At 41.0% G+C, this 21,575-nt stretch overlaps 1 protein-coding gene across 12 annotated transcripts in view; it reads left to right on the forward strand.

Annotated features, from left to right (window-relative positions):
- The window catches only part of CTBP2 (C-terminal binding protein 2), a 230,045-nt gene that overhangs the window by 187,417 nt on the left and 21,053 nt on the right, over nucleotides 1-21,575 (forward strand). For 11 of the 12 annotated variants that reach the window (XM_048856705.2, XM_075131027.1, XM_048856695.2 and 8 more), the window contains 2 exons: nucleotides 12,390-12,544; nucleotides 13,867-14,011. In XM_048856705.2, coding sequence (XP_048712662.2) covers nucleotides 12,390-12,544; nucleotides 13,867-14,011 — 300 coding nt within the window. Of the gene's footprint in view, nucleotides 1-6,831; nucleotides 6,936-12,389; nucleotides 12,545-13,866; nucleotides 14,012-21,575 lie in introns of those variants that run through there. The other variant, XM_048856707.2, reaches the window with a different exon arrangement.

The raw sequence follows: 21,575 nt of genomic DNA on the forward strand, positions 1-21,575 counted from the left end.
AACCCCACACAGTGATGGGAAAGTTTGTGGGGTCATTGAGGTATTCTTACCACCACAACAAAAAGCCTTAACAATGGTTTTGCTAATTTTATTTATTTGCCTGAGCTGTCCTGTCTCACTCCTGATTGAGCCTTTCCTCTTCCAGACACATGTTTTAGCTTTCCTGGTAGCATCCATTAGTTCCCCATTTGGACTCTCCCCCTATTTGAACATCTGTCATGTGTCCCCTATCAACTTCCAATGCTTCCTGTGGACACACAATTAAGTTCCATTGGCCTTCACTCCTTCTTCCTCTGCTTCTTAATATGTTGACCAGCAGTTTTTTTCAGCTTTCTCTGGTGATCCTTGAGCTCCTGCTATATATCTCACCTCTCCTTGCCAGTTACCAAACTCCCCCAGCTGATTTGTGACTTGTCCATCCGTTTCCCCTGCTAGTGGATGCAGCTATGATTACCCGAACTTCAAAATGCCTTCTGCGTACCCAAAGGCAAAATAACTTGGTGCTAAACTTGTCAAGGACAAGAGTAGGTTGGTTGTCAGAGCAATTTTATTCTATCTACCAACCTAGGACCTTTCCCTCTCACACTGAGGTCAGTGAAAAGACTGTTTGGGAGTTGGACCAGGCACATAATTCTAGACAGACACATTGGATGCATGAGGCTATGTGCCTACATATTGAATGGTTCTGACGGCATCCAGGAAATCAAGGTGAAGCACAAATACCTTGCGATGGAAGGTACAGTGTAAATGGAAAGCTGAATTATGTTACATTTTAACAGGTTTCAGAGTAACAGCCATGTTAGTCTGTATTCACAAAAAGAAAAGGAGTACTTGTGGCACCTTAGAGACTAACCAATTTATTTGAGCATGAGCTTTCATGAGCTACAGCTCACTTCATCAGATGCATACTGTATGCATCTGATGAAGTGAGCTGTAGCTCACGAAAGTTCATGCTCAAATAAATTGGTTAGTCTCTAAGGTGCCACAAGTACTCCTTTTCTTGTTACATTTTAAATACTTCATGGATCACACCAGGCTTTAATAATTGAAACAGTATCCAGCATGTTCCTCAATGAGATTTTGTTCTGATGAGAGAGACTTTAATAGAAGGAAAGTTCTGCAGATTTTCATGAAGCTTGAAGTTTGATTTCAAGTCCCGTAGGGCAATGGTTCTCAACCAGGGGCCTTCCACGGGGTACATCAACTCATCTAGATATTTGCCTAGTTTTACAACAGGCTACATAAAAATCACTAGCAAAGTCAGTACAAACTAAAATTTCATACAGACAATGACTTGTTTGTACTGCTCTGTACAGTGAAATGTAAGTACAATATTTATACTCCAATTGATTTATTTTATAATTATATGGTAAAAATAAGAAAGTAAGCAATTTTTCAGTAATAGTGTGTTGTGACACTTGTATTTTTATGTCTGATTTTGTAAGCAAGTAGTTTTTAAATGAGGTACATAAGACAATTCAGACTCCTGAAAGGGGTACAGTGGTCTGGAAAGGTTGAGAGGGGACATCATGCTGTTGGATGGTGTCACTAGTGGGTTACATATATCTCTATGTTCTGATGGAGGTGTGGGGAGGAAAGGAAGGGGGTATGCCTGACTATATTATGCCTATCTACAGTGTCAAAGCTATAAGGATACTGAAACATCAGCGTCAAATACCACAGCTGGTCATTTCCATATTTGTAATGCTTACCTCCTATTCACAATAACTTTCCAGTTGTGTAGCTAAAGTTTAAATAAGACTCATGTTTAAAAAACAACAGCAAAAAGCCACTTTTATGTGCTAGGTGCATAAGGTTTTCTACTGCACTAAGGCCCTAGTAGTTTTCACAGAACACCAGCATCAATTGCAGACAGTTTTCTATAGCTCCAGGAACTTGAGTTCCTTAAGAGAGGGGAACGTTTGCTGCTTCTCTCCCCCAGAGATCTCCAGACTCCCCTCTGCTGTGAAGCTTAGGAATTTCTCCAGGAAAAGGTTTTCTGGAGAGGGGGAAGCTGCATTGAGTTCCTGGGCTCTACTGTAGAGGGGAGGCTGCTATTGTAGAGTAGTTCTTTAGAGTTTCTTTTTTATACAAGCAAGCCCACTTCAGCTGAGCCAGGATGGGACTTTGACACCCGTTTTTACACACCTCACTTTGTAAGTGCAAAAGTTTGAAGTAGATATGTTTTGCGGCTGAAGCACACACCTTCCTCAGGTAAAAGCTAGGTTAAAACAGAAAACTTGAAGGAGCTCAAGGGGGTCAAGGGTTGCCTCTTTGCTTCTTAGTGACCTTGAGAATGGATAAGTTCACCCTTGGTACCTGGGCTACCTGGCTGTCTCCCCTAGCTCATACTACCCTGCATGGTTTCTAGCTCTAGGGACACGGGGTGCTGCAGAATAATCCGCAATGGAGGGACAGACAAGGAAGCTGGAGCTAGGCAGCCCAGGGACCCTGTAGTCTACAACTGTAGAACTTCAGGGGAGCTCAGCTGAGGAAGGGGCCCTCCATCTCCCAGTGGCCTGAGGATCTGCTAAGGTTTCCAGAGGCCCTGGCTACAGACCTTTGGAAGTCTGCAGGAGACTCCAAGTGCTCCCTTGTGGGGTTGAAATACTTTTAATTTCATCCCTAATAAAGACATTGGAACCATGCTTTAACTGAAGAACTCAGCATAATCTTAACTATGTAGGGCCTCCAATGGGGCTCCGTGGTGATCTCTAACCACTAGTCCTTCCCTCCCAGAATGACTTCTAACATTCAAAGCCCTGGAGCATCTTCAAACAGACACCCTTTTTTGTTGTTAATCAACCTATCAGATAAATGTTCCCTTCTTTCCTCCTAAGCATAGATGTTCCTTCCTCCCTTCCCTCTTGCTCTGCCCTCCCCCCAAAACAAAGTAATGGCGGACTTAATCCCAGGATGGGCAATATTCAGTCTTGCACTGGGAGCTAGTTTAAGGGCCAGAATCTTTTGGACTGAGGGTTAGATCCTGGCTGTTTTATCTCACTGGAAAGAGGAGATTTTTGCAGTTTTTCTCCAGGGGGTACACCCAGCACTTGTTTCTGGCCCCAAAAGTCCAGGAGATTTTAGACTTTAAAAACTGTGCCACTATTATATGTAGAAAGTTATTTTAGGTCATTTCTCTAATGCACAAGATACCTGTATGGACCCTATCATCATAGTATTGAGTGTCTTCCAAGTATGTTCAAGTAGAAATAACAATAACTCTCTTTCTTCCCTCCCAGCCTGTAATAAGAGAACTAGTTTGATTCATTTTTATTAGGTTTGGTTTCATTTTCAGTGTGTTCTTGTGTATACCTTTGTATGTGAATTGTACTCACAAAGAACTTATCGAAGGGAAGTTAAAGGAATGAGTTCAGTTATGGAAGTGTTGACACTCACAGTGATTAACTCTTGCAGGATTCAGTTTTGCAAGTTATATGATGTGCAAAAGACACCAGACAGTGTTCGTAAACGTTTGTTGGAGTTTGTTTGGTGTGACCCACATAATTCACTTATCGCTTTGCCACTTGTGAGTTGGTAAAACCTTTATACCACACCATTGTGTATTATGTTAATACATTGCCAGTTTTAAAATCAAGATTGGATGTTTTTCTAAAAGATAAACTTGAGTTCAAACAGGAATTATTTTGGGGAAGTTCTGTGGCCTGTATCAAAAAGGTCAGCTTTGATTATCACAGTGGTCCTTCTGGCCTTGGAATCGATGAATATAAGTAGATAGTAACAAAATACAGTTTTGCTTGGCTTGTAGAGCAGTTAACACTGCAGTCATTAGAAATGCAACAGTTATTATTACAGACTAATGCTATTATTTAGGATAAGATTCCCAGGCCGTTCTAAATATTCGTATTTATTTATGTCAAAATTTTATGCCAGTTATCTGCTTGTTAATAACAACTAAGAATACTTAGCATAGTACTTTTTGTTTTAAAAGTGCTTTACAAACATTAACTAATCATCTCGATACCCTTTTTAGGCATCTAATATTGAGTTTAACAAAGTCCCTTTTTTATCTTACCACGGAACCACGGCAAAGAACTTAAGCACCTGCTAAGCTTTAAGTTCATGAGTAATCTCTTTGAAGTAGATGAGGACTACTCAGGTGCTTAAAGTTAAGCAGATGCTTAAGTACTTTGCCTAACTGGGTCTTAAGGGCACATTCCAACTCCCATTAAAATCAATAGAAAGACTCCCATTGACTTTCATAGAGGTTAGACTAGGTAGTTATGAGCTCTCCAGAAAGAAAGCAAAGCATGCTTTATAGCAGTGGTTCTCAGCCGGTTACCTATCATTGTGGACTGCATATGCAGCTCTATGGGTGTTATGTGGGCCACATCCACACAATATATATATACTACCCGTATGGCCCGGAGGATGTCACATAGGCTGCAGCTGTGTGCTGATTAGGCTGTGGGTTGAGATCCACTGCTTTATAGCAATCCTTGCTGTTAAACTGCATATCTAAAGTGAGACTTGAATAATGCTTGGTCCAGTGTGCTGTGTACTTATAACAGGACCCCTGTGCACCACAGAAAGGTGTATGCCTGTAAAATAAGATTGGAGTTTTTTCACCGAACAGATTTTAAACATATTTTTTGTTTTCTGTATTTTAAATATTTTATATTTTTAAAATCTGTTCAGTGAAAAAACTCCAATCTCATTTTTTTGTAAATTTGCTGGACTTGATGGTGCTGTCCTTGTGCAGAACAAATCCCCATCCAAGACTATGGGTGTCTGGCCTGAACCACTGTGATTCCATGGCATCTGGTGGGAATTTTGGTCTTTTTATTCTTTAACTTTCCATTTAAATACACAACTTCCATCCGAAGATTCCCAGAAGCTTTGCAAATACTAATGAATTTATCCTCACAACACTGAACTGCACAGTGACTCATAGCTATATAGTGCTACAGAGGCAGCATGCTTAGAACACTGGCCTTGGACTTAGATTGAATTCAGAGCTCTGTCACGGATTTCCTCTGTTGCCTTTGTCTCCCTTGCCTCAGTTTCTCACTTGTGCAATGGGGATAATACCTCACATGGGTGTTGTGAGGATAAATACAGTCAAAAGTTTGAGGTGCTCAGATGCTACTGTAAAGGGGACCATATACGTACAATAGATGGATCAATATTATTGTCCTTGTGTTATAGATGGGGAACTGAGATGCAGAGAGGCTAACATGACTTGCGCAGTCATGTTAAAAGTCTGCCAGATCCAGGAAATGAATCCAGATTTACAGGATCTCCATGGAGTGGTTTGGTTTGAGGTTTGGGTCAGTTATTTTTTCTATTCCCGGTCAACAAAAACAACAACAAAACAAACAGCAACAAGAATTCTCAGCCAATAAATAAAATATACAACAGAAGTAAAGAGAACAATGGCTAAATGTTGATTAATCATCGAAAATCACAATTGCTTCCAAAGTTGGGACACAAATGAAATTCATGCTACTTTTAATACAGGGCCATAAGTGCTACAATCAATAACTGAGGGACCGTGGATTCAGACTAGCATTCATGTAAATATACTCAAACCCTAACAAATTGATTTTTAGCAAATGAAATCCCTGATCAAAATTGACAGAGCGCAAAGGATTTATGCTATCAGTTAATTTACTTTATAAGAGGAACTGAATACATGGGCAAATGTGGTTGGCAGTGAGGATGCTAAGCTACACAGGTGTCCTGAACCCACTGCACATCTATATTCACACAACTACTCCCATTGATTCAAGTGAAAATACATGGCTGAGTAGGGGCTACTTGCATGAGAAAGGGGGTGCAGGATTGGGCCCATAGGCATAGCGAGAACATCTGGAAACTGGGAGGGAAAGCAGAGCGGGAGTTCATGGGCACATATATCTGTTAATTAGGCAAGTCACGGTGGTTATGGTGACCCATTAAGATGGCATGGGATGTCAAGGAAGAACAGTGTTATGATTAAGGTATGGGTCTGGGAACGAGGAATGGATGGATGTTTTCTTCTTTCCATTATTTTTCATTGTTGAACACCCTCTGCACTTCCTAATTTCAGCCAAAAGCAGATGAGCCAAAAGGTCACAATGAAGGCTGTCCTCAGAGATATCTGGACCAACTGGAGTAGGGATCTCCAGGATTGCTAGCCCAGTTTTGTGAATGCAAATGGCGCTGCTAAAGAGCCAAATTTCATCTCTGGTGTGAACCCATTGGAATACAGTTGACTTACACACCAAGAATAAATTTGGCCCCTTAATTTTGGGTGCTTATCTAAATCAGATCTCTGAACCCTATTGCTGTTGATCCCTTGGATTGTTGTTGTTGCAAGCTATCGGTTTGAACATGGAGCCTTGTTCCATATACTGTACATAGAGCAGCATGTTTGACTTCTTTAAGTAATGAAAAACTGCAGCATGGCACAGATTAAATCCATTCAAGACAACCAAGAAAAGAGGCGTATGTGCAAGTCAATGAGAGGGGGGAAAAAAAACCTGACATATACAAGCCCTTTAGTGTGCACAGCATACGATTTTTTGGCTGGCACTCACATGATTTTATTCAAGGGCTGGGAAAGAACTATGATTAGTTAAAAGCTTCGGCAAAGTCTGGAGGGAGTGCTCTAAAGAGTTTGGAGCTGCACAGAGGTGACTGTAACTCCTCTAGCAATTTCAGACTATTATTCTGTAGCTCAGGACAAAAGCCTTTTCTTTCCCTCCGTGTTCAAAGAGACATTTGTCTTGAGATGTTGCAGCTGTGGGCTGTGGGATTGCTTGTTTGAAGATACTCCTTCGTAGACGAGAGGAGAGTCAACGCACTGAAAGTGGTAGTATTTTATCCTGTGTGGGGTTTTCCCCCCCCTCCTTCTCCCTCCTTCCCTCCCTCCCTCTGCTACCATGTGCGGTTTTTAATAAGAAGAAGAATGTGGAGGCAACATTTTCCAGGCAAGGGGAAATTTCCTGTTTCTTTTCTGTTTGTTTAATAAAGTGTGTAGTTGACTGTAAAACTGTAGCTACTTTGTTGTGAATGAGTAATTCAATAGATTGTCGGGCTTGCTTCTTTATACACTTTTATATACTGCAAGTGAACATGTTTAAAGCTTTTTTTTTTTAATAGCTGCGTGGCGTAGGCAACTGAGATTAATAAGTATTAGGCAAATGGCTTCTGCTTTTGTTTCTGCGAGATAGTACCAGCCGACTTGCGGTCACACAAAGACTGCCATTTAGCAGGGAGCACTCCCTAATTCTCTTGGCAGGGGTGCCACTGGAATCGGATACAAGTGGGTGGCAAAGGGGAGGAGCTGCAAAAGAAGACAAGCAGGCTTTGTGTATTAAAAATGAAACAAAAGCACTTTATACACTGAGCTGGGTGCAACAAGCTGTGCTGCTTGTGAATCAGGGTGGAGTTTGAGTTCTCAGTGTTACAGGGAAAGGGTTTTTTTCTTTCTCCTCCCTTCCTTAAAAAGCTGTCCACTGAAATGCTGGAAGAAGTCCAAAAAAACAGAGAATGCCCAAAAATATATATAATGAACAATACTTGGTCAACTTTGCAAGCTTTATTATGATTTATCTTCACATCAGAAAACTTCAAACGAGTGGAAAGCTTTTAAATTGTATACATACATTTTTATAATATATTTCCTTGCTGATAAAGAGCAGTAATCTCACTAGAAGAAAAAAAGACATTCTGTGTCCTCCATCTCTGTCATAGCTCCCTCTTATTTGTAGCTACATGCCCATGAACTGAGACAAAACTGTGCATTTTTTACACTGGTGATGACTCCTTGTTTTATGTGCTTAATAACTCTTCGTAGATTAGCTCTGTGCTTTATATTATTTTATATGCTGCATTTCCCTTCCCCGTGTTCCCAACACTTACGTGATAGAGAAGTGTGCTGCAGAATTAAAGGTTTAAGGCCCGTGATTTAAACCTTGAATGGGAATTTTTAGTGGGGGAATTTTTTAATTACTTTCTGATTTTTTTTGGCTTATCAGATTCTTAATGAAGCAGTCATATGTGTCAAATGTGTTGCATAAGTTAAAAGAGGGAGAAAAAATATATGAAGTTAGAGTCCATACATTTGATTTTTCTGTGTCCCAGCAGTTTGATTTGAGTTTGTATATAAAATATATGCTTAATAGATCTGTAAAGTTTATATACAGAGTCATAGAGCTACAACTAGATAGATACAAAGAATGAACCAGCCAAGGAAAATATATTGCACTGTTTGATTTAACTTGCAAACCTGTCAATGGTTTTTATTAAAATGTAATTACTGTACATTATGCACTTCATCTCATATTGATCTGCTTCAAAACTTCCTTTCCCTGTCAAATTGAAGTAAATTACTTCATTGTAGTAAGAGAAAATGAGAGCCATTCTTCTAAATATTTAGCACAATTTCCAGCTCGCATTCATCCTTGGCAAGTGTATTTTTGTCTGTAGACTAGCTTGACATGTCTAAGGAGCCTATGTCGTCACACACAATTACATCTGTAATCCCAAGCAAAGACACAGATGTCATGTTCAAAAAAAAAAATCTTGTGTCCTAAAAGTCACTTATGTAATGATAGGATGAAAAACTGAAACCCGCCTCCCCTATCACCCCCCAACTGTTTTAAGTGTCCAAGTTTCAGATAGCCACTGGTTTTGTCTTACTTGTTTCATTATTTGAGAAAATAATTTCCAATCTCGTCTTATCTACATCACTGTTTGTAAATAGTTCTTACCCTGCATAGGCAGCAAGCTCTGATTACGTTTGGCTGAGAAACACATTGGCCAGCTCATGGTGTAAATCCCAGTGACTACTAAAGCCATTGTCCTGGTGGTGATGTAACTATTTTCACTGTGCCATTTGCCTGTGTAGCATATTCTTTCTTTGCCAATAACAATATGAAACTGTCATTATGTGATGGTCTAGGCTTCGTTACACCTTAGTAACGTTTTAGTCAGTGTTGCAATTAAGCTGCATGTTAAATAGGAAAGGTGATGAACCTAGCTGAAGAATAATGCTTCACTTATGGATGGTAAGCATTTGAGATTTATACACGTTTTATTCTTGTTTATCTGCTTATGGCAAGCTTCTTTCACTTATCCAAATCATCTCAGCTCTGTACCATCCAAAATGACACAGTTGCACTTCCATCTGGATAAAATACAGCAAGCATGATGTATTACTTCCAGTAAGTGCAAATAGAAATCTCAATAGAAAAAAGGCATCATGTTTAGAAAAACGTTCATGTTAAATTTTGGAAATATTTCATCAGAACTTCTGTTTGTTTTGGGTTTTATCTTTTTAATCCCAGTCAATAAAACAATATATGAGAACCATTAAACATTTCTGCTAAATTTGCCTGTGCCCAGGGTTTATTTTTCCCCCTCTAAAACAAGTATAACTAGTTTTTAACCAGTATTCAATACAGACCAGTGTAGATTCCTCCCTGAGGTAAGTGAGTTGGCTTCAATAGAGTTCTGCAAGGCATGATTTTGGCTCATTGTGTTTCAGTCTGTCTTTCACACATTATTTGATGTAGGTCTTGCTCATGTTGTTCACCTGATGGCAATCTGGATAACAGTGCACATTTAATTTTTCCATTTTTTTTAAAATCAGCATGGTGGTGTTCTCATTAGTTTCCTTCCCTCGTTGTCATTTTTGTGGCATGAGGGTTACACTGACACCACTTTTGGCCTCTTCCACAGCAGGATATTGCAGTGTTGACCATTATCCGGGAAACCAGACTGCTACCACAGTACTGCAAGTGAGAGATCTTAGTTCCATTCAGTAAATGATCCTCCCTTTTCTGGTTCTTTTTTTTTATCTGCTTTTTGAATAGCTGTAGAGGCACAGACTATAGCATTTGTTCTGTAATGCTCTTTGTTTAGGTATTTATGACTTTCCCTGTGACCCCCCTTAACTAGTCACAGGTCTCCACTTTAGAAAGGAATGGGAAATGTAATCTGATTTTTCACCCTTAAAATAACTCCATTGACTTCTCCAGCGCTTGTCCAAATAATCATCACAAACTATTACTGTAATAACTAGTAAATTAATATGTTTGGAGCTTAATGTAGCAGGGAGATGACTATCAGATCTAGATGTAGTGAAGACATTACTTTCCATCACCACCTGAATAATATAGTCGAGTACCGAGGTAGAACAGATGTGTTCTGAACCTAGACAGAAAAAGAAAATCGAAAAAAATTCTGCAGGGTTCCTCTATCAGACAGGCATGTCTTAGGGCCAACATTTTTAAAAGTGGCCTCTAATATTTTTGAGGGCCAAAATTAGAACACATTGGGCCTGCGTTTTCAGAAGGGCTGAACACCCACAACTCAAGGGTAACAGGAGCGATGGGTATTTACAACTTCTGAAAATCAGGCCTAAGGTTGCTTAAGTTAAATACCCAGAATTAACTGTCATCTTTGAAAATTTGAGCCCAGAACACTTAATGGCGTCGGTCAAAGATCCAAAGTATTATGCACCCCAGATACTGATTCATTAAAAAAAAGTTACTCTTTCATCCAGTGACTTCCAAGCACTTTACAAGTGTTAAACCTCAGACCCCTGTGACATAGGTAAATAGGATAGCCAGGGCTCTATGAAATATTCACAATGAAATTTGAAAAATCTCAGTATTTGAGGGCTTAGCATTGTATACCATTTTTGCTTGGAAATGGGACCAATTCTGAATGATTGTTTTTAACAAAATTCAAAATTTCCAACCAAAAACCTCCGTTTTTGAAATTTCATCCCAGTATACATGGGGGGGTTCTCTTGCATAAAAACCATGAACTCTTGCATGTTTTGGTGCCAGTCCTCCATTTTACAAAGATATCACACAAACTTAATTTAGGGCACTTAAGCACAGGTATACTCAGACTACTCTCATGCATAAAGGCAACACATGCACACATGTTTGAAGGAGATGGGCTTTACTGGACTGTGAAATTGCCTGGAATTATACCGTGAAAATATTTTTGCAACATGTTATAAAAAAAACCAACCAATTAAACACTGTCACAGAACCCTAATTATATCACCATTCTACATACTGATAAACTGAGACCTACTATTTTTTAAGTGACTTATCCAAAAATGAAACAGTCATTGGCAGAGCTAGGCATAGCACACAGGAGTCCTGGTTCCTGGTCCCCATTTGGCACAGTCGCTTGTCGGTTAACCTCAGCTTAAAAAGAGAAGAGGCTGAGAACATGTAGTTGTAGAAAACGCAGCTCAGTTTAACAGACACACAATTACATCTTGAGTGCAAAATAAACGTGTGGGAAAACTTCTTGTAAGTGGATCCATGTAAGAATAACAAAAACCCTCTGAGCTGTTTCCTGGCTGCTGTCACTCCCAGCTCTGGTTGCACATGCTCAGGAAGGTGTCCTGAAGATTTCCCACAGCAGCTGGGGTGGGGGAGTTTAAGCTACAGTCCCCATATGTGCACACAGATTCTTCTCACCTGCTCCAAATGCCAGTTTACAGTGCAGAGACAGAAGAGCAACAGTTACTCTGACTTATAATATTTGCTACTGATTTCATGAACTAAGATGTGTGTGTTTAGGGCATGTCCCCCACTTAACCCTAATGATACACATTTGTACAACAAAAGAGATTCCTGTTCTATTTCTATTACAGAACTGTTTGATCTGTTTCTCTTGATTGGCTCTTCCCTTCCTTTTCCTTTTGGGATAAACACCTGTTTGCTTATGGAATGATTGTTGCCCAGAGTCTATTTTCTGAGGTAATAGGAATGCTAGAGTCTTTCCTCAAAAACCACAGTTTTAAAGGCCTATACAAACATAGAGAGTGAAATTCTGGCCCCATTGAAGTAAGGGCTTCAGTGGGGCTGGGATTTCAGTGTTGAATAAATTTGTTTGCACACACTCAAGAAAACAAAACTGATGAATCTGTCTTGTTTGTTAACATATATAGTACTTGAAATGTATGGATATCCTAGCAAAACCTAATTCTAGGGCCATATTCTGCTTTCACTTACACCTGTGTTGATCAGGAGTAACTGCATTGGAGTTAATGGAGTGGCACCCAAAAAAAAAAAAGTGTGAGATCAAAGTCAGGAGCCCTGTGGTAATAGTAGTTGGAGTTGGAAAATGCATGGTAGATCAAGAGTCTACCCTCTGAGCAGGGCACGTTTGTATTTCCCTAATAGAGAATGTATCGATGGTCAACTGATACTCTGCTGAGTCTCCCAGGATTCTGTTCCTCCATCCAAACTGCTTCCTAAAGCTTCAAATACAGTAAACTTGTGTGGTATGCAGCCACTTCCCACTTGACACAGAAACCAAGTTCAGATAATACTCAGATAGGAGCAACTATAGACTGAGAAGTGTTTTAAGTCCTGCTTATCTAACGGGAAAACTCCTTTTGATTGCAGGTATTCGCCCACAAATAATGAATGGCCCTATGCATCCTCGTCCTTTGGTGGCTTTGTTAGATGGAAGGGACTGTACAGTGGAGATGCCAATTTTGAAAGACTTGGCTACTGTTGCATTCTGTGATGCACAATCAACTCAGGAGATTCACGAGAAGGTAAATTTAACTTCTGTAACTTTTTGAAGGGGAAAAAGATGTTTGTCCACTTTAATACCATATTTATTTTCCTGTTTGGAAGCTGCATTTTAGTGTGATAAACTGATCATACTTCTAAAAATATCTGTGGCTTAATATTCAGTAGAACTGGCTGGAAATCAGGATGTAATTTTCATGGACATTTCAGAAGGGTTTTGTTTGGCTTTTTTGCATCAAAATTTTTGATTTAAAAAATGCCCTCAACATTTCTAATTTCGAAGTTTTTCAGACAACTCTCACATTCAGTGTGAGGTCCTACGCTCAACTGAGTGGCATCGGTCTGTCTGTTTGGATGCAAACTTTTGAATGTTGCACCCAATCAATTCCAAAATTTCAGGGAAAATTCTAGGTGTCAGTGGGCAGAACTCTGTTGATTTTGGAGAAAATCAGTCAACTGGAAGAGGGAAATGGGGGACCCAAGGAGCCTCTGGAATCTGGTTAGCACATACATCAGCTTCAACCAAGTCTATAATTGTCTCTGTATCAAAGAACTGATTATTGACAGCCATTAACACTTTGCAGCCTAATAGCACCCCTCATTTTCAGCTTGGCCCATCCTCCCAATAGAGTTTAAAATGTTGACACCCTGAATGATTTACCTCCCTAGACTGAAAGGAAAAAAAATAACGGAGATGGGGGAAGGAGGGCACACACAGAGCCTCTGGCATGGGGGGAAATGCGTGATCCCAGTATGGGAGAATTGGTGGACCTCAGAATGGGAGAGACAGAGAGTTCTCACTGAGGGGTGGGGGAGTTGCAGGGAGTCCCTGAAATAGAGGGGTAGGGAAGGTGGCACACAGGGAGCTTGTGGGGGAGAAGAAAGGGATGCAATGACCTTCTGAGGTGTGCAGTGAGCTCAGCCTAAAGAAGGAACCGTGTGTGATCCTCTAGTGTAGTAAATACTTGTATAATACCAAAGGAGCACATAGAAAAGCACGTAGAAATGCTCACCAGTTACATTTCTTCTTATATAACTGGACTTTTCCCTAAGCTTGTACCGGTGTATAAGATCTCCTCGAAGTCAACAGGGCATGAATTGCCTACAGAGCTCTGGTGCAGAGTCTCCTCTAAGGATGAAGCATCTCACAAATACTGGACCTTACCTGAGTATGTGCCCTCAACTCCTGTTAACTGTGCCACAGTCACGGGTGCACAGCACCACGAGCTCAGCACCTTGCAGGGGCAGGCCCATTGGTTCCATTGTAGACTACTGTAACGGTTGTTGCCAGTTTTTCCCCGTTTAAATTACTAGGATTTTCTGACGTCCTTTTGTTGTGTTTCAGGTATTAAATGAAGCCGTTGGGGCAATGATGTACCACACTATCACCCTCACCCGAGAAGATCTAGAGAAGTTCAAGGCCTTAAGGGTCATCGTTCGAATAGGTAGTGGATATGACAACATCGATATCAAAGCTGCAGGGGAGCTCGGTACGTGTCCATTCCATGCCAGTGACCCCTCTGCCATTTGTTTGTTTCTCTTTAAATCAGCCCAGGTGACATTGTTTCTTGCCTGCATTCGATCAACGTGGCACGGCAGACCAAATTTTCAAGTGGGTTTTGACTCAGTCCCTAAAATTGTGGGTGCAGTTTTGTGTGTTTTAAGATGTTGCATGCAAAAGAACATGACTGTGAAATACACAAAAGTGTGGACAATTGTGTAATTTTAGAAACTGCTTTTTAAAACTTGCCCCAGTTAGAAATATATATATCCACCCACAGCACAAAAAAATGAGATTGATGTATGTTTCAGATGGTTTTTATTAGTTCTGTGGGGTGTTTTTCTTATTCTTGTTAGTATTTATTTTTCCATCATGTTTAATTTGTATCTGCATAATCAAATAGAAACTACCATCTACAGTTGCAGGCACTTTTTTTGCAATCACGATAACTCGTGTCCTTAAATTTAATTGCATTTGTACACCAGTTGAATAGTTATGGGTCTACCCAAGTTGCATGCAAATGCAGATTGCTTGTGGAACTCTGGGGATTTGCACATACAAATAACTAGGTGAGCTAAATTGCATCTACAATTCTAGTCGCTGTGTTGAGACCTCTTTTGATAATTTGATCCAAAGAATGCAATCCATCAAGAAGTACCATGACAGCATTGCTCAAGATTGCTTGTGTTAAAGATTTTCTCTCAGGAAAATAAGAACAACAGACATTTAGACCCTTAGATAATTCCGGTGAAATAGTTTCAAATAGTCATTCCTAAAAAGCAGATACTAGCATAGTGAAGTATTTTTCAGCTAGAGGAGCAGTGTCTTCTTAGTGTGACAGATTATTCTCTATTTGTAACTCTTACTATTGTCATCTATGCTATCCAGGTTCAAAGGCCTTCAGCATTTAAAAAAAGCTGAACAAAGTACACAAACATAGCTGCATAATCCTCCCTTTTAAACATTGCAAATTGAGTGGCCAAATGATGGGATTTGAAGTGGAAGATGTAATTTCTACCTACAAATGTAGCCGGAAGTTTAATTGGCACCATTATCTAGAAGGGAATTTTTTTAAAAACTAAGGAGAGATCTTTAACTCTGTATAGCTGATACATGACAGGTGGCTAAACATAGTGACGAGTCATGCGGTATCCACCCTCTGAACACAAGTGGCTCAGTTCTGATTTCAGACATACAGGCTCATTTAACGCATACACTCTCCTTCTGAGCTATCTCCTACTTGGAATAATTACCGTAATAGCAACGAAATTCAACCTTTACACCGAATTGTTAATTCATTTTAAATTGTGGAATTGAAACAGAATCCCTGTGTTACCTAACAGCATTCCAGATGAACACCCTGTGCTACAGAAAGTTCAGAGCTACCTCTCCCCAGCTTCTTTGCTGTTCCTAATGATTATGAGAAGCAGAAATTAATAACAACAATAGGGTTGTACAGTCTAATAGGAAGAGCCCTGTTGTGATGGAGCTGCTTTTGTTTTACTTTAGGGTGGCTGCAATCCCTGTAGTCTCACACCTGCGTTGTAACAGTTTCTGGGATTTGTAAAATAATGTCAGTGGCTATATATTTGAAAAGACTTATTTTTTTTTCTCCCCCACTTGTTCCTGTCTGTTGCCTCGGTATGGATAACAATTCTGTTTTTCTGTCTGATCACAGGTTTTTCATATCAGTACTTTTTTTACATTAACAAAAGCTTTTTTTATCATTCTATTGGAGACAGGAGAATGACATTTTAAAATGTTCTCACAGCTCTACTGAGAAATTAACTTTATTTTTTCATGTCCCCATAGAGATGCACTGTATATAAAAGCAAAGGCAGCATTCCCCCGTGGATCTGGGCAGTGCTTTGACTCAAAACTTTGTATACTTTTGCATAACAGATGTGCAGCAGTTCTGACAGATTGGAACAGAGCAAATATCCCTAAGGAAAAGAGCTTCTGTAATGGTCAAACCATTTACTATTCATTGCTATTAGTTATAAACCAAAGCTACAGCTGCTAATGTCTCCTTGCCAGCTTCTACTCTTGTGACAGGGATAAATATCTTTGGTTAAACAGATACATGATAGGTCCTCTGCAGTTTGTAGATCTTATGTAGTTAACTTCTGAAACTTCAGAATCACGTATAGATGTTTTCATGATGCCCTGTGCTCTGAAGAGGAAATCTCCCTGAATCCACTTGTGTAGAAATATTAACAATCATGCCAGCCAGCCTTGACACTACAGGCTAATCATGTACTCCATATCAAGAAGTTTTTGAGGAAAGAATATAAGCCAAAGTAGATGATCATGGCTATAAATCTAATTCTCACCTCCCTTTCAGATACTTTAGCAATAACTGTTCACAATATTCATGTTAGATTTTAATTAGAATTGTCCAGGATGACACTGATTTTGCAAACCAAGATAGTCTTCATCACACACCTAACGGCCTAATTATCTGTGTTATGTGTTTATAGACTGTGAACGGAGTCCCAGGGCGGGCCTCACTGAGATTGCTCAGTTAGGGCAAACTGCAAAGAATGACACAGACAATCCCCAAAACTGGTGGTTATTCTAATACTTAGATTCACCAAGCCAGCAATGAAACAACTTCTACAATACCTTCCTGGGTACCCAGAAGCCAGAAACACAGTTCCCTTGAAGCAGCCCAGCCATGAGCTCCCACCCAGACAGCCAAGTCAAATATGATGAGGATTACTGAAAATCTTGTTCATCATATAAAAACTTCTACCAATCCCAAAGGATCAGAGACATTACCCACCAGGTTAATGAATATTGCAGATCTTACCCAAATATACTCGTACAGCCGATTCGTATTAACTAAACTAAGATTTATTTAAAAAGAAGAGAGAGTGAGTATAGATTAAAAGATCATTATACATACAGACTTGAGTAAAAATTTTAGATCAGTTTCATAATAGAGATGAGCTTTAGAGTTGCAAAAGTTCTTTCAGAATTAGTTCCATAGGTCACAGTCCAATGTCCAATATTAGGGTCACCCAGACTGGAGCTGGGGACCTTAGTCTTGCAACTCAAACTTCCCCTGATGAAGATTAAGCAGATCTGAGATAAAAGGATCAGGGTCCAAGAGTTCTTTTTATAGTTCTCAAGCAGGCTATCGATAGCATCTTGACAGCAGGCATTCCTTAGGTGAAGAATAGTCATTTTGAAGTAACCTCCTATTTCCTAAGCATCATAGGTAACAAGCTGCATGGATTAACAATAAGGCAACTGCTCATCTCTTGCCATTTACAGGTAGTTTATTACATACTTCAAAGAGAAATGAAGACAGTGATATTACTACATTCAGTTCATCTAAATGTTAATATCTCCTTTTGATTTTTGAATTAGCAGAATACAGTGATAGACAGGAACTGTTTGGTTACATTGTCAACCTCTAACAATGCATATGTAAACACACAAAAAACACAATCATAATGTACTAATACGTCTCTACAGGTTGAATCTGAGTCATTTATCCTGCTAGTTGTGTAACCCTTTCTGGCCCTGTGTCACACAGTCATTTTTATGGAGACATTTTCCCTATATTTCACCTTCTTTTTTTTTTTTTTAACTCCTAATGTCAGGAAATTATTCTATAAAAATGTCTCTCAAGCCCCTTGCCATAACTGGTTGGACTGTGATGAATTAAAATTTCACCTTTGACATTTTTTAAAATGGTCTTCTTCAGCAACATCCATACTAGATGGGGTGATGAAACTTTTCTGAAATCAGTCATGCACACGCTGAATGCAAGCAACATCGGGACATGTCTAACTGTGTTATCCTCAGTGAGGGGTTGTTAAAAGTGCGGTGCATACATTTTACTTCTGTCCTGCATTCCCGTGCTGCTGCAACTGAGTAAACAGGCAGTGTGCGAATAATACAGTTTAAAGTCTCTAATGTCTGTGCTGAAATTCCTCCTGTTATGGTAATATTTAGATCTTGATAGCACAGCTTTTGTTCCCTTATTGCAAAGAAGAAAGGGGTTTTCATCCGATCCTACTCCTGAGAAGACTCAACAAATACAGGTACTGGCCTCAGATTCAGAATGATAACTCTTGCCTGCATCATTCCATCTCTCCAAGCTCAAGATTGGTTTATAGCTCTTGACTTGCAGCAGGATCCTAAGATTCACAGTGGGGCCCAACAATTAACAATACAGAGTACTGCCCTTCATACTCTCCACAACACCAAGAATATTCACAAATGCCTGGGGATGGGGGCAGCACACTGAAGGAGAAAGGGACTCCACATCTGTCCGTGCCTAGATGGCAGGCTGATCAGGGGCAAGGTCCAAGCAGGAAACTGCAGCACCCCTAGAGTCCTCTCTCAGTTCTCCAATTTGGACTCCTTGTGAACTATGAAAAAGAGTCCGTAACAGCATTCTGACAGTAGAGTTCATGGGAGCCAAGATCAACTCTGTTGATGAGAGCTCACCTGCTAGGGGGACAAGTTCCTGTCTATTCAGTCAGTGACAAGGGACTTCCAGTCGAACCTGGCAGCAATGGTGTGTACATGCCTGGGGCTGCTGAGTCACCTGTCATTGTGCATATAATTGAGGCTGCTTGCAAGACTTCATCTATGGCTCTTACAGCTGTGATCTCCATCACATGAGCAAGAGAGTCACATTCCCACCCAAGCTCTGTAAGAGTCCACTTAATAGCTGAACCTAGAGAACATATGAAAGCGTGTTCCTTTCTTGACCAGGTCCCAGGACAATCTGAATGTCCTGGAGTTCAGGGTCATCCAGTCAGCCTGCATGGCATTCCTGTCTGTTCTCTGGGACCCTATGGTGCAGATCTTACTGGACAACATGTCTGCAGTGCACTACATCAACAAGCATGGAGATGCTGGGTCATCCCCTCTCTGCTAGGAAGCCATTGGACCTGGCGTCATCACCATGGGGTAATCGCATTGGCTCTTCATCTTCTAGGAATGAGCAACAACCTGGCAGACTTTTTAAGCAGGCACACAATAACCAACCTCGAGTGGTCTCTGCAGGTGTCCGTTGCAGAGCTGATATTTTACCAATGGGGGATGCCACAGAGGACAACACCAAGTGCCTGAACTTCTGCACTAGAGGGCACCTGAGCCTGGCCTCCTTACAGGTCTCCAGGTTTCCTATACGTCTTTCCTCTCAGTTCCCCTGATCCCCAGGGTGATATCCAAAATCAGAGGGAAGACGTCCATTCTGATGCTAATAGCTGTCTATTAGACAAGGCTATTTGGTCTGCCAGACCTCCTGAACGTGTCAGTTCAGTCCTGCATCCCTCTAGCAATCTGCCCGGACATGATATCTCAGAACCACAATCAGATATTGCAGCTAGACCTGCAGCTGTTGCACCCAGTGGCTTGGATGTTGGCTCCTTGAGCACTACTGACAGAGACTATCATCAAGAGGTCCAAGATAGCCTCATACGAAGCATGAAGCCATCTGCCAGGAAGACCTGCTTCTCCATATGGAAACAGGTCTCCATATAGCCTATCCAGCATTCTCTGGGACCAGTTGAAGCTCCAGTACCAAAGATCCTCCATTATGTGTTGCACTTGAAACATTCTGGATTGACTCTTCGTTCTCTCGGAGTTTACGTTGCAGCAGTATTGATGTGTCATGTCAGTACAGTTGTAGCCAATGGTATCCAGATTCCTCAAGGGCCATCTGCATACTTACCCTCCTGTTGGAGACTTGACTCCTGCATGTTGTCTTAACATTGTCCTCCTGTTACTCATGGAGCTATTGTCAGATTATTTAACCATCCTGGCCCAGGACTGGTGTATGTGTGTAAATAAAACCTTACCCTTAAGATGGTCTTTCTGGCCACTATCACATCGGCTTGGATGGAGAAGTCAGTAGAGTATTGTCTGGGTATATTCTATGAGTAATTTATTTTATTTACACTCGTACATCAGTCCTGGGACAAGTGTGATCCAACAGCATGCAGGGCAGTCCCATCTTCCAGGAATCTCAGCCCAACACCAATACCTAGTTCCCAGGGAGCTGCTATGCCTCAAGTATTGACTCTAATCAGAGCCCAAGACAGAGAGCAAACTCTGCTGCATGTCACACAGCTCCCTCTCTCCTGAAGCTGCCTCTGCACACAGCTTTGCAAAACACCAGACTAGCAGCAGTGCATCATGTCTTCCTAAGAGTTAAAACTTGTTCTCATGCCCCCCCACCCCCCAAAATAAAAGAAACCAGAAGATTGTGTGGCAGCCTCCTGGTGATGCTCTCTATCACAATAACGTTGCATTCTTAACTAGGTTAAAGAGTCATAATATATATTGGCCATATTTGTGTGTTACAGAAATGTTAGTGAGATGTTGCAAGCAGCAACGTGAATTGTTTTACCACTAATGGATACCATTAGCATATAAAATCAAACTGATATTTATGCCTTGCCCGATGAACACAGCTCTTTCAGGTTTGTTGATAGGCTAGTGTTAACATAATTCATCCCTTCAAAATCTCAGTAAAAGTAAAGAAAATGCGTGCTCTTTGGAACAATCATTTTGAATTAGACACTTGGCAAAGTGTTTATCTACAAAAATATGTTCATTTGGCTGTGGGCTGTTGACATGTTGCTCACAGTTTGACTATAGTTTGCGTAGCTCCTTGGTGTTTTCTTTTAAAAATAAACAAAAGCTGTACAGTTATTTACATTTGAAGACTTTAACTTCATATTACATCCTATGGGGCCATACCCTACCCCTCCCTCATCTCCATCTCCTCCTTACCATGCACATTACACAGTGGGTGTAACACCTCTCAGCATTAATTAGAATTACACATCCACTGAGAGCGATAGACATATAAATGCCTTAGGTCCTGATCCAGAACTCACTGAAGTCGGGGGAAGGACTCTTATTGACTTCAGTGGGCTTGGATCAGACCTTTACAAGGTTTACAGTGCAAACATTTACTCTCAAGGGAAATCTGCACCAAAAATTCTGCAAATTTCATTTATCAATAAATAAATGTGGAGGCTGACACAGCACAAAGGCCAGGCGTGCCTCAGAAACACTCCAGGGCCCTGCTTTTCTGCACCAGGTGAAGGCAAGCAGGCTCAGTCCAGTAGGACCCAAGTGTGGAGGGGCTCAGTGTGGGGGGATCCAGGTGTGGGGCGAGAGGATTCTGTGTGGGACAATCTGGGTGTGGACGGCGCAGTGAGGGGTCCAGGTTTGCTGGATGCCCAGGGGCCTGTTGGGGCTTTCTGGTTTCAGGGCAGTGGGTCTCTGCAGGGAGGTTCAGATGGAGGTAGTTGGGGTTCTACAGGGAGCATGGGAAGGATAGGGATAGCAGGGGGTCTGGATGTGGGGTCTCAGCAGGGGCGTCCAGGTGCAGCTGGTTGGGGCTCAGTGGGGTGGGAGTCTGGGAGTGAGGGACTTGTAGGGTAGTCCAGGTGCAGAGGGGGATGGGGTGGGGGATTGAGTGTGGGGGGCTTGTAAGGGGTGAGACTTGGCAGAGGGGGTCCAGGTGTGGGGGGCAATGGGATGCAGGGGGTGAGGCTCAGTGGGGTGGGAGACTG

The sequence above is a fragment of the Caretta caretta genome, chromosome 7 (assembly GCF_965140235.1).
Source record: "Caretta caretta isolate rCarCar2 chromosome 7, rCarCar1.hap1, whole genome shotgun sequence".
Lineage (NCBI taxonomy): Eukaryota > Metazoa > Chordata > Testudines > Cheloniidae > Caretta > Caretta caretta.